Source organism: Rhopalosiphum padi, chromosome 2 (genome assembly GCF_020882245.1).
Source record: "Rhopalosiphum padi isolate XX-2018 chromosome 2, ASM2088224v1, whole genome shotgun sequence".
Taxonomy (NCBI): domain Eukaryota; kingdom Metazoa; phylum Arthropoda; class Insecta; order Hemiptera; family Aphididae; genus Rhopalosiphum; species Rhopalosiphum padi.
The window spans coordinates 33,455,662-33,469,778 of record NC_083598.1 but is presented as its reverse complement, the minus strand read 5'-3'; the positions used below and the strand labels follow the sequence as shown (position 1 = coordinate 33,469,778).

The 14,117-nt window shown below is 26.3% G+C and overlaps 1 protein-coding gene across 1 annotated transcript; it reads right to left on the bottom strand.

Moving 5' to 3' along the window:
- Nucleotides 1-383: 383 nt before the first annotated feature.
- On the bottom strand, nt 384-3,515 carry LOC132921333 (uncharacterized). Its single transcript, XM_060984305.1, has 2 exons — nt 3,262-3,515; nt 384-2,307 (listed from the first exon to the last, which is right to left on the bottom strand). The coding sequence occupies exons 1-2, from the start codon at nt 3,262-3,264 to the stop codon at nt 1,708-1,710; spliced, it is 603 nt and encodes a 200-aa protein (XP_060840288.1). The 5' UTR covers nt 3,265-3,515; the 3' UTR covers nt 384-1,707.
- Between the last annotated feature and the right edge of the window lie 10,602 nt (nt 3,516-14,117).

Genomic DNA, 14,117 nt, shown 5'->3' with positions numbered 1-14,117 from the left:
ATATCCTTCTATAGAGACATTTATATTTTTAAAACAAATAATTTATAGTTTACGTAAATGCATCCAATATTAATAAATGTATTTTGATTTGAATGATTTGATAAAATATTAAAATTCAATTCTAAAATATTAATAAATATAAAGTATGTATACCAACTCGTAATTGTATATCGGTTATGATCATGTTAAGTCATTTTAATATTTTATATCACAGAAAAATAATTATAAAGATATCATAATACAGTAAATTATTATAAGACATATTGATAATATAACTACGAATTAATACAATCTATATAATATATTAATATTAATATGATCCAATTTAAAATTATTATAATACAAGTTAATAGTTTGACCAACTATTTAGGTACAGTGACCGTTTGTGAAATGAAACATTTACATTTTTCTTATGTTAGTTGTAAAATTATTAGAGTGTAATACAACAATGTTTAAATTAAAATTATACGTACAATTTACACACATGCATATAATAATACATATAGTAAAATAAATATCTATGTATATAATACAAGTGGTTGTCCTGACTAAGTTTAATGAATTCCACGAGTTGAGAAAAACGGACTCATTTTTTATTTTAGTTTTTTTAATTTATACTATTCTCATAAACTATTTTAAAATCGTTTTTCTTTTATGAATTTTATAAAATTCCGTTTACATCCATACGCATGTATTTTAATAAGAATATCAACGTCCTCTAGACGTTTCCGCAACAATTATAATGATTCGTACGATTAATCTTAACCGATAAGTCGTATTTGTACCACGCCGTTGCTTTTCAAATTAATTTGTCTTTATTAAACAGTAAAATACGATCTTGACATTGATCAAATTACAAAAATAACGCTTAAATTCTAACCCGATCAGCCAATGAAAATTAACCACGACGATTCAATTTGACGGTAACTGTGACTATATGGTGTGTTGACGTGAATGGACGAAAATTCGATAATCAGAGGACAAGATTGAAAATAATACGTTCTGTTACGGCGTTTTAATTGAATTATTACATATTGTGACTTTTTGCAAGATAATAAAGACAGGGAGTAGAATTGAGCTGAAATGAACCAATTTTGTAATCCCGAAACCCTTAAAATATTGGGAACAAAAACAGTTTAAATAATCGGAATGGAAACAGAAACCCATAATTATAAATAAAAAATATTGAGTTTTACAATAATTTAAATTTTATTTTTACTTCCGTTGTATATTTTTCGGTTATAAGAAGCACTTTGGTAAATTACGTAATATTATTACTGTTTAGAATCGTTTTATTCTTGTTGTGATAATATCTTAAAATTTAAATGGCTATTTATTTTTTTATTTTATTTTGATATATTATTTTTATAAATAGTGTATGCATCTATGTATAAAAAATTAAATATATTATAAAATAAGTGTTTAAAAATTAATATTTGGAACCGTTAAATACCGGTTTAACCTTAACCCGTAATTTATATTCTTCAAAAACCGGAACCGGAACCAGAACCTCTTAATGAAATAATTTAGTACCGGAACTAGAACGTAGAAAAAACAAAAGGTTCTATTCCGGCAGTCCATAAATATAGATCTTTCTAGCAATACGGGAATAAAAAAAACCCGCATTATTATAAACGATAGTCGTAAAAATCGCGATTTTCCACTCCAACCGCGTTCGAAATCCTGGCACTCGATACTATCCTGCCATTACTTCCTCCATGCGTGGGTGGTCACCTTGACCAGCCCGTGCAAGCCATCCCCGTCGTGGACTTCCGATCCAGCGAGAAATTCGTGATAACATTGAAGCCACTGGATCATTTCATAAGTGCTCCTGCACACGAACGGCCAATGATCGCACCGACGATGGACGGGTCGCCTGTACACGAAGATTGGTGGAAACAGTGGGAACGGTAGGTGTGGTTCGCCGTGATGGTAGTAGTGGTGCCACCACACGTGATGGTGGTAACCGGGACCGTCGAAATCATCGTCGTCGTAGTCGTCATCGTCGTGCTCAAAGTCGTGGTAGTCGTGGTCATAGCCATGGTCATGGTCACCACTACCGTCGTCGTAGTCGTATACGACGTTGTCGTCATCGTCCTCCGTGCCGTCGTAGTCTGGAACACCGTCGCCATTAACCACCACAAACCGTCGAATCCTTGTAGAGTCACCACTGAAATTCCCAACAATTCGTCGCGGCTTTAAGGAGGTCGGTCCAGAGGCAGTCATGACTTCGTGGTTGCCACAAACGATGCCCCCAAAAATCGAAAAGTAAAGGCCTGCCGAGATAACCACCAAGTACCCGTCCAACTATAATCGTTAGAAAAAATACAATAGACACGTTAATAAACGACGTAATAACTAGATCTCAGTTAAGGTGCATGTAAATTTCGTCTAAAATGAGTATTCTTAAAAGAATATCTGAGGTAAATTTCATCCTAACATCATGCGTGTGTAAGAAAATATTATTTTTAATATAAATTCAACTAGGGAAAATTAAACTTATAATAAACTCATATATTTTAACTTTTTGCAAACTATAATATATAATCTAATTATTAAACGTATGAAAGATATTGACACACGCTTATCATTATCACCTATCTTATTTATTTGATTTTTAGCTGATAACTAAGCAATTTTTCAGTAACAATTACTATTATAAAGTAAATATTCAAATCAGCCATTAAAAAAATATTATCATAGTTGTATTATATTTAGAAACATTTTGATTATTATCATTAATATTTTTAATATTTTTTGATTTTTTTATCTTTTCAGGTACAATATACATAAGCCTGAAATCGACTTTTCCATTTTAAGAGTGAAATTACCAAACTTAAAGAAAAATGTATTATTGCTCCTATAGTTTTATATGCGTTTAATATGGGTGAATATTTGGCTATAATTTTTAGTGCAATCCTGGCTCTATACTGTAATAAAATATATAGTAAGTTAAGCACTGTAGTGTGTAAGCTATTATTATACTAAGTATTTATCATTACTTTAATATTATTATTATCGTAATATATTACAAATTTAATTTAAAATACAACCGAAAACAAATAAATTAAAAAAAACATATAGATACTCTAAGCTCAGACTTGTATACTTAAAAACCGTACCTAGTAGACTGCAACAATAATCAAAGCGAGAGATTTAGGTTAAATGAAATATTTTAGTATATTTTACAGTAATGATCTATAGTAATAATTAGCTTAGAAGTACATGAAAATATTATTATTGTAAAATTCAATAACTCACCATTTTATTATTATATGTTGTCGTTGGCACTACAGCAGTTAATTATTATTATTTGTTCGTAAAATACTACTAACGAATTTTAGACGCCGATCGGCATTTTATATAGAATATTATTATGTCGTATTATCACCGTGTTTAATTGATTTTCCATTGGAGTCACAAGGTCAGTCGTAAGATCAATCCACTACCTTCCGATAATGATATTTATAGCAATCATCACCATATATTTACGCTGTTTCGTCGATTATTTTTCATTGCACTTCCTCAAAAAGCCCGGTCACGTACCACTGATGATAGCTGACATAGATTAACCACATAAATATTATTTTGAGCCTAAACCTGATTAGAGTAGGTTTTGACTTCCTGGTCGCACTTCGAATATTTAGTGTTGAACGAATGATTTTAGTAAATACATAAATACGCATGTCAAAATCTTTTGCAATAGGTATAATTGACATTGCGCTTACTTCTAAATGATTCGAAGAAGGGATTATTAACTTTGATAAGATTAAAAATAATAAGATATAGGTATACATATTACCATCTGGATACATTGTAATGATATAGGTATAACACTTAGACTACTGATAAGTATCTAATGTATAAAAATATTGAAATGTTTACTATAAAATATGTAATAGTATAATATTTATGGAATTTTTATAAATTATTTTTCTGACTGGGAAATAATTTATAGAAAACTTCTAAGAAATGTAATAAGCGTTTTAAAATAAAATTCTGAAGAAATACGATAATAATAAAAAAAATACATTTAACAAAATTATTTATTTTGCATACAATATACTTTATGTTCAAACATTTTAATAAATTAACTAAAAACATGAAAAATAGCAAATTATTTTGTAATTAAAAATTTGTGTCTGTGGATAAACCATCGTGATATTTATGGATGTTATGATTTTGTATTAATGTAATATTTATGTTATTCTTTAAAATTTCAAAACAACTTGCACAGTTATCTGCGTTTAATTTAGTATATTTTATTTTCATTTAATATTTTATAAGACTATGAATTTAATAAATTATTCGTTTCTAGTAAATTTATCTTTTTCTGATTTTGGTTTTAAAAAAACTCCATTAAAATTAAAAAATAAGTTTTTAACCTGTGTAACGGAAAGAATTTGGTAAACAAATATTATGATTTAACAATATGTAATATCATTTTTTTCATAATTATATCAACGATAAGAATGAACTGGATTTTACATAATATATAAAATGAATAAATAAATAATATAATCCATATTAGTTGTCAAGAAATTAGAATACTTTTGTAAAATAATAGTAGCCAATTTATTTTTCTGCGAAGTCGGAGTTACGAATATATGAGTAATACGACCAAAATACGTACATTTCCTACTTCCAAAATGTCGACTATATAAACTAGGTTATCGTTTTTTATTCAAGTGTTCAATGTTTTAACATTTATTCCAAGCCTGGGGAACATTTTATGTGCAGTGTTATTTAGCTGACATCTCTGTTTATTTAGTTATGCCTATAACAACATTATTATTTTATCGAGTACATCAATGCATATATTTTTCATAAATTCAAATCTCCCGCGTCGTATATTATAGTGGATGGTTATTATTACTACATCACACGCTGTACAATTTATTCAAATCGTTTTTTAATCGTATATTCAAACTCTTTAACGCCGTTTTTTCCTTACGTACAGTTATTTTATTTCCTAAGATATTGTCGTAACACACACACACATATATATATATACACACAATTTATCATTGAAAACATGATGATTTAGAGAACATTTATGCTGGTTTCACCTCTACTAGTGGAATCACTCATGTGAAAATGTTTTATGAATATTTTAACATAATTTACATTGAATTTTATTCAGTTTATTGTTATTAGCTACAATGAGTTTTGTCTTAACAATTTTAACAGGAAAAAAACAAACACAATAACATTGCAGTTGAACTTAAATTTAAAATTAACAAAATATAGACGCATATTATTATTTTAGTCAGATATTACATATATTATTATATAATATTATAAAGGAGAGAAATCGCCTTTGTACAGAGTATATTATTTTAGCCTGAATGTTTCAGACTATCGTAATTTTGTTTGAAACACACACAGTTGATATATTTTTAATGGCATATTTTTATATTTATTTTTTTAACATATACATAAAAAATAATGTATTTCTTCAAAAATCGAGTTGCTTACAATAAATAAGAGAGCTCAGCAATAACGACTAAACAATTTTAAATTCCATAATGCTTACAATTCTTAGTTTGAGAATGACAACATAATAATATGTTACAGGAAATAGAAATATATAATATACCGAACTCACCTTCAGTGACAGAGTATGTATATTGTGAAACTCTCCGAAAAAAATGCATGAAGTGAATATGACATATTATAAGAGTTTGTTTTTTATTAGACAAAAGTATAGGTATTTTTCTAAACTGCCAAGAGTACAATGATTGTTATAATATACCGTATAATCGAATCATTCTCAGAGTAAATCGTATGATCAATTTTCACCGTTTATCGGTGAACTCAAAATGTATTTTTATTTAGAAGTAATGTAGAAGTTAATAGCTTTTTAGTCTGACAATGAAAATAACTTAAGGGCTTAGATAATAATGCAATAAACTCATAATATACTATGATGCAATAGTTTGTGACAAACGACCAGTTAAGTTATCACTTACTAATTAGTGCAAACTTCAAACAAGTCACTGATTTAGCTGTCTAAAAATTGATTTTTAACTTAAGTAGTTTACTAATTGTATTGAACTTCATACAAAACGAAAGGTGGTAAAAAGCGAAAATCGTAAATGTATTCAAAGTATATCATGTCATAATACATTTTGTCATTTCCACGAAGTTTTCCAATCGACTTTAAATACTATTTAATAATTTATAATATAATTTTGGTAATTTTGTCCATCAAACTGTAGAAATTGAATTTGATAGTTAAAATTGTTTTAATTAGGTAATTGTTCTTACAAACATTATAATTTTCATCGTAAAGGTATTATATTTGTATATTAAAATATATAAACTTTAATAGGTATAACTAGAAATTATTTTGCGATATTTTGAATTAAATTTAACTAACTAGGATGAGTAAATTTGTATGTATGTTCTTTATGAATAAACTTTGAACATTTTTTAATCGAAATTATGGTATTATCAGTATTTATATACTAGCATATGTGTACCTAAACTTCGCGTTAACGAAAAAGTAAAACAAACTCTACTGATGATATTTTAATATATTTTATCAATAATATACATGATGATGATTAAAATAATAAAGTATGTTTATACATTTTTGATATGGATGCCGGATGGCTTTACATATATAATAAAATATATCGGATGATACTGATGTAAGTGATAAATTCGGTGAATTTTCCATAAGAGTAAAAATACAAGTTGACTCTTTGATTTTTTTGTGTAGACTTTGATATTTGTTTTGATCTTATGTGCATTATACCGCAGTATACAAATAAAACTATATTTTCTGTGTTTTAATTTTAGTCTTTATACGTAATATTGTGGTCTGTTTGAAATGTATTTTATTGGCTGTAATGGAAATTTATCAATTTTAGCATAATTATATACACAAAAAGACATGATATTTAATAAAAACAAATAAATGTTACTTTTTCAGTCTGAAACGGTCAAACACAATTATTATATCGCTAGTTCAATTTAATCCACACAGTTGTTATTTTCGAAGTTTTGTACATTTCATTGGTCTTACATGCGTTTATACGTTGTCTTTATAACTATCGTGTATCTACCATCTAGCTTGTGTAAAGTTAACCAACCGGCAATAGTCTCGACTTCTGCTATATAAATATTACAAGAGACGATCTCCGACGAATGTATATAATATATATATTATATGTGTACAGGGTGAGCACGGGCGTTTTTGCAATTTGCCCCGTCGACTTTGCGTGTGGTTCGTTATCGACTGGCAAACGTCTCAGTCCACCCCATGCGTACATTATATTATGTTCGTGTTTCGCACTCTACCCATATTTTCATATCTTTTTAGATTGCCTCGAACCGTTTTTTTCTTCATCGTTTTTTTTTTTTTGTACAATTTTCTCTTTTCTCCGTTCTTCCGTTTCCAAAAGTCTCAATACCACTGCTTTTTTTAGTTTTATCTCTTTTCGTAACAAAGTGATCGTAACCTCGAATTATTATTATTCATAAAATAGAACGTTGCACCCATAAACTATATGCCTAATATCCACTCGCGTTTATCTATATCCGTTGTCTATCTAGACATGGCTAGTAATAGTTATTAGTTCCGTCTTACGACTTTCTCGTTTATATTTATTTTTATTCGTTTTATTTTAAAACGATGTATATGCATACTACTTAGTATTATGATATTATATTATGTCGAATGTCGATTATAAATCAAAACTGCAATATTTAGACGGAGAAAAATATAATTACGGTCGGTACTAGTGTAACGAAACTACCAGATATTAACTACAGCGTTCCGAAGATGACCTTGTTTTAAACTTAAGAAAATACAAACTATACGCACAAACTTTTCATAGTTCATATTAGTTCAGTCATCTACTAATTTTAGTCCCCGAATATAATGATCTATGTATTGGTAATACAATGATGTGTATTTCATTTATTTTTGTGTGTGTCTTACTGTCACCACTTTTTTACGGAAAAAAATGATTCAACCTTATTCTTTTAATTGGATTTTAGCATTTCTAGTTACTAATTGTAAGAGGAAGGGAGTCAAAATTAAAAATTCTTAGTACTTTAAAATAATTAGGAAAAACGCTATTTTTCAACAAAATCGATTTCTTTATTGCTATTTTTTTACCAAACAGTTATACTATAATTTTCAATACATAATATCATTTTCAAAATATCTTGGCTCTCTTTAACTATGTATGGACATTAAAAATTTAAATCAATCATTTTTTTTTATTTATTTAAATTGATAAAATATATTTTTACAATAATAATAAAAAAAAAAAATTAAATACAATAAGTTCTATCTTATAAGTTATTCTACAGTTAAAAAAAATACGTAAATTCAGACAGCTAGATTTTTTTTTTTAAAGTGTGAATGAAAATAATGTTGACCAATTTGAATCAAACATAAAATAATAACTTTTTTTATTTTATTGTAATATTCCGTATAATTCCGTTTACATTTTTCTTCATTTGGTAACTTTCGTTGAAAAAAAGATATTGACCTATATGCCTTGTATGATCTTTTTCGAAATATAAAAATCAAAATCAATAATAATGTAATTAATGTTAATGTCAATGAAATAGCAATCACAATAAATATAATAATTTATACTTTTAACTAATATAATACTTATTAAACTATTCTATATTCACCTTTCTTTCTAGCTAAATTTTCAAATGAACATTTATTTCATCATGAAATTCTGATCCCTTTTCAATACAATATGATATTATAAAGTTGTCATAAATTATTGTACTTGACCAATAAAAGGAATCATTGAAGTACATTTTATGTATGACTGCTGAAGTTCTGACTGGACTAATACATTTATTGCATTATTTATTTCAGAATCTTGAAATACATCTATAAAATACATAAGTATGTTAATTATTTATTTAGTAATACAATAATAGTTATCAATGTTCAAAGTATTTGAACATATGTCTATTGAATAGGTAATATATATATTTACAATATACTAACATTTTAGTTAGTTCAGCTACAATATTTTATAAATTAATTTTGAATTTATAATTTCATTAAAAAACTTTCTACTTTTTTCATAAAATGTTAAATTTATATTGAAAATGTAATAAAAAATTCTTTATAAATTGATTATTAGTTTAACTATGCAATCACTGGAATTTTCTATGTTATTACACATTGACAATATTGTAATATATAATCTTACTAAAAACTAAAATATATTATTTATTTTATTATGTGTACAAAAGTCATGAATATGTTGTTTATTAATTCATTATTAACTATTTTAATTGCTACCGTCTTAATCAATAAATCTGATGTGATATTTATTTCAGAATCTTGAGGTATATCTATAAAATACATTAGCATGTTTATTTAGTAATAGTAAAATAGACAATAATTAACAATGTTCAAATTATGTAAACATTTTTAATTAATAATGTTTTTTTAGTCATACCAAGTAAATATATATTTTTTTATACTTCATTACTAACCTTTTTCAGAACCAGCAGAAGAATTAACACAAACAACGTATTGATGTTTGATACATTTTGTATTTTGTCTTGATTTTTTTTTCGGCTACCACTTAAATAATTTGTATATTTTATAGCTGACATAATTTAAAAACAATGCACGTAAAACCCCAATTACGTATTGTATTAATAAAAATAATTAAATAATTTAAAACGAATTATATAAAATTAAAAATTCACTGTGTAAGTTCGTTTTTATGAATTTATGAATATATCTGATATCATCAATAATAATATAACATACCAAATAAATAAATATAATGCAATGTAGACCTATCGTAGACAGTATGCAGTCAGTAGGTATCTGAGTTCTGAGTACCCACGATGGTCAAAAACATATTTTCCGAATAATTCTATTTTTAAATACAGCGATGACAAAATACATCCCTATTCCTCATACACACAAACCTGGCCATGTGCCCTCACTTATCATGACCAAGGTGCAGTGTCGGCCTGGCACACCAAAGGCCCATGACCTATGGGTCAGTTTTTTTAAGGGGCCCTCAAAAAATGTACATCATATTTTATTGAAACAACACATTAAGATACTTTAGATACTTCTATAAATATACTTTACAATTTTACCAATATGGATCATAATAAAAATGTATATTATAATCATTAATCAACTTTCTTTATATAATTTATTGTAAATACATAATAAATAATAATTAATAATCATAAAAGCAATTTTACAACTAATTATTTTTGAAACAATAAGAATTCAAATGGCAAGGTGGTAAACATAGTAGGCTGGGACGGGTGACAAGCCTCAACGCCCGTTACTAAAAAATACAAATAAAAATATTACTGATTATTGTAGAATATAATAGTTCAATAGTCTATTCTATAATATTCGGTACTATAAAAAGTACAAACTATTACATAATGTATCAATGTAATTTTAAGCCATGAAGACTATGGGCCATTTACGGATGTGACCCCCTGCCCATACTGAATTGTAGCCATTCGTATACACACTTACACTACGGTGTTGTAAATTCGATTTATGCATTGCTTAGCTCAGCATCTAAAAGTTCAATAAACAAGGAGCATAATACGTATAATAAAATAAAATACAGAATATGCATTATAAGCGTTCAATAGATATCAATTAACGCGAGGACAAAAACAAATAAACATTTAAACCGTTTCATTTGTTTTTCATTAAAATAGTTGCGACTCATTAAGTTTCTTCTTGGCATACTACACTCAAAATGCTGCGATAAATTAAAAAATAAAAATGTCAGTATATTAATTACTTATTAATAGTTACAATAATTATTTAAAAATGCACATACGTAACCACAACATATGTACATACAACTCGATAAATTTCAAAAAAATTTAGGTTTAAATTTAAAATAGATATACATGTAATTTTAATTTTGTGATATTTGATAATTTGTATTTTTATTTTTTTAATAGAAAAAAACTATAATTACACATAAATAAAAAATTAATTTTCAAAATTAATCAGTTATACCAAAGTCCTCCAAATTTTTCAGGCGTTACGATCAAATAGTTCTAGTCAAAATATGAACAAAATCAAAACCATGAAAAAGTAAAATAAAAATATTGGAAGAAATTGAAATATAGAAAAATTCTATGACCAAAATAGCAAAAATAATTCAATTTTCACAATTTTATTTTATTATTCATGTGCAGTATACTAACCAAAATATAATTAAATATTATAAATAATCAAAAATAAAATAAAAAATAGAGCTTATGGTCGATTTATTTCGATTTTTGTACTCCAACATATCAGAGAAAAATCTATCTTTACTGCAGTACTGTTCAAAAAATGTATCATGATTTTTCAAATTATTAAATGTTGGCAATCGTTGCAGTGTTATTTACGTATGGAATAAATTCCGTTTATATTTAAAATGTCTGACTGAAAATAATTGAAAATAATAAATAATTTTAATAATAATAATATTTATTAATTTAGATACGATAGTTATTATACTCTGAATAATAATTATTTTATATGCACATGTGTATACTATATATAGAGGAATTAAAGTTAAAAATAATGATAACATCATTAAATTAAGTAACTTACACATCAATTCTCTGGACATTAATCAGTTAACCAAAAATCAAGTATAACCTTTACATGACAATTATTCTCAACTGATAAGTAGGAAAATCACAATTTAGTCTTTATGTATTAGGTACTTACTTAGTAAAATATTGTTTTATGTTTATATATTTAGTTTATTTGTATTTATTAATAATATTTTTTAGGATCACATTGTCTAATTTATCGCTTTTTGTTATAACTGCATTCGTCTTAAGACGCTTATGTTTTATTGTCACATATTTTATTCATGACCATGTGAAATGATGAAGTACTTACCACCTCACATTATGCTTATTCAATAATTATGATATTCGAATTGTTACCAGGAGAATAATAATAAAACATGTTGAACATTAAATTATGTAACTTTAAAATTGCACGAGCAGGCAAACAGCTAATATCATTCTACATATTTTATGCACCTTAAACTATTGGTGATAAAACAATATACATTTTCTCTCGACAGAATAATGATAATGATCGTCGACAGAAATTCTCAAGGAAATGGAAACACTAGTTTTATTACCAGACGGCAGTTATAAAATTAGGTAATATAAACATTGTCCATTGTATATTATACAAGTTACAGAACATAATTATAGCAAGAGTGCACAATATGTGCATAAGCTCTCTGTTATACAGATAGATAATAATTGTAAACAATATTAAAAGAGAAAAAATAGAATAAAACAACATACTTACATATAGGTATTATTTTAATACATAGGATTATATTATAAGTACACATAACTATCAGCTAAATATGGAATATTTCAAATAGCTACATATTACTATAATATTACTGGAAAATTGAAGATTTCTATTAATTTGTAATCCAATTCCTGGTACATATTATAATATGTTATACTTTTTATTCTTGTCGGCTTGGTTGAAATTAAATTATCTATTTACAAAGACCTTTCTTAAGTTACTACAAAAACTTTTAGCGAAAATCATAATACACAAAACCAAATTCAAAGGGTTAATTCAATGAAAAAATTCAATATATTTTATATACTTTTTTTCAATAGACTTTTTAAATAATTGCTTTTAATAACCTATTTTTCTGACAAAAAAATTATATTTATCTCACATTAACTCGACCATAATCAACTATAATCGTAATTTTTTTTTAATTCCTAATATATAATATAATATGCATCTTTTATTTTATGCACACGTTATAAACTATAAATATTGTTTAAAAAGTTATTGATATTTTTTTTTGGTATTGTTTACAGTTAGTTAGAAGTTTGTACGGCGTATAATTGACAATAAGTATGATGAATTTAGTGAACAAAAGCTTCAAATTTAATCAAACAAATCGTTCTTAGCGTAGAGAGAGAGTGGTCAGTCAGACGAGAATACAACTTTATGACTATAAAATTTTGATGAGATCGACAAAGCAATGCATCTGAAAGTTTCCCGAGGCTATATATCAAAGACTAAATAAATCATTGCAACCAAATATTCTTTATACTTCGACAACTTTTTGCCGAAGACAAAGAAAGAGGTAACTGCGCAAGTAAATATAAATTCCTATTAGCATTCAAGTATTGACTTCCAAGTTTTAGTATACGCACTACGGTGTATGTTTTTCACAGAATATGACCAGAAAATATAACAAAATATATTTTGCAATTTTATTTCAATTCATTTAAAATATGACATATAAACATATACGAATATCGTTATTATTACAATTATTGGTTTGGTTTTTTACATGAAATAATTATATAAAATAAATAATACTCAAGAGGATTAATTAAAAAAACAGAATTTTTACATGAAATATAATTTAAAACAAATCAATATAATATAATAATATGTAACTGAATATGAAATATTTTAAATATTAAAAGATATACTTGATCTTCACAGTACTTGACATCGTAAGAACCCAATGCCTACTACAGGTGTAAATTTTTACCCAACCTCTAACTAAAATTTAAAACGATCGCAAGGGTGTATTTGAGAGAGGTCAACCCTTCCACCCCAATTCATTTTTTCATTAATAAAAAAAGTTAATAAAAAAAAAATAATATATTGAAATATTCAATTATTGACAAAAAAATATAAATGATTAACAAAAATATGTCAACAAAGACGTTTTTTCTTATTCGTATAAATCAAACATCTATATAAAAAATGTCGGCTAATTAGGTGACAGCGAATCAGACCTGAACCGATATACCGTCGCCGCTCAAAATCGTTTTTCGTTTACAAAAATATACTTTTGAATTTAAATTCAATACATCTATCACTGCAGTGACCACTGTTGAGCAGAACATTACTCGCTAGTACATTTTTTTTTTATTTTGAGTGTAGCTAAGTGAATACGAGAATAATCAAAAAAATGTTAATAACGTAATAATACATTTTCATAAATATTAAATTGTATTGATAAAAACGAATGCGACGAAACACGTATATGTCGTATATTATATATCAGCTACAACCACGGTGGGTACCTGTAAATTTGTTTGGGTCAATTCTA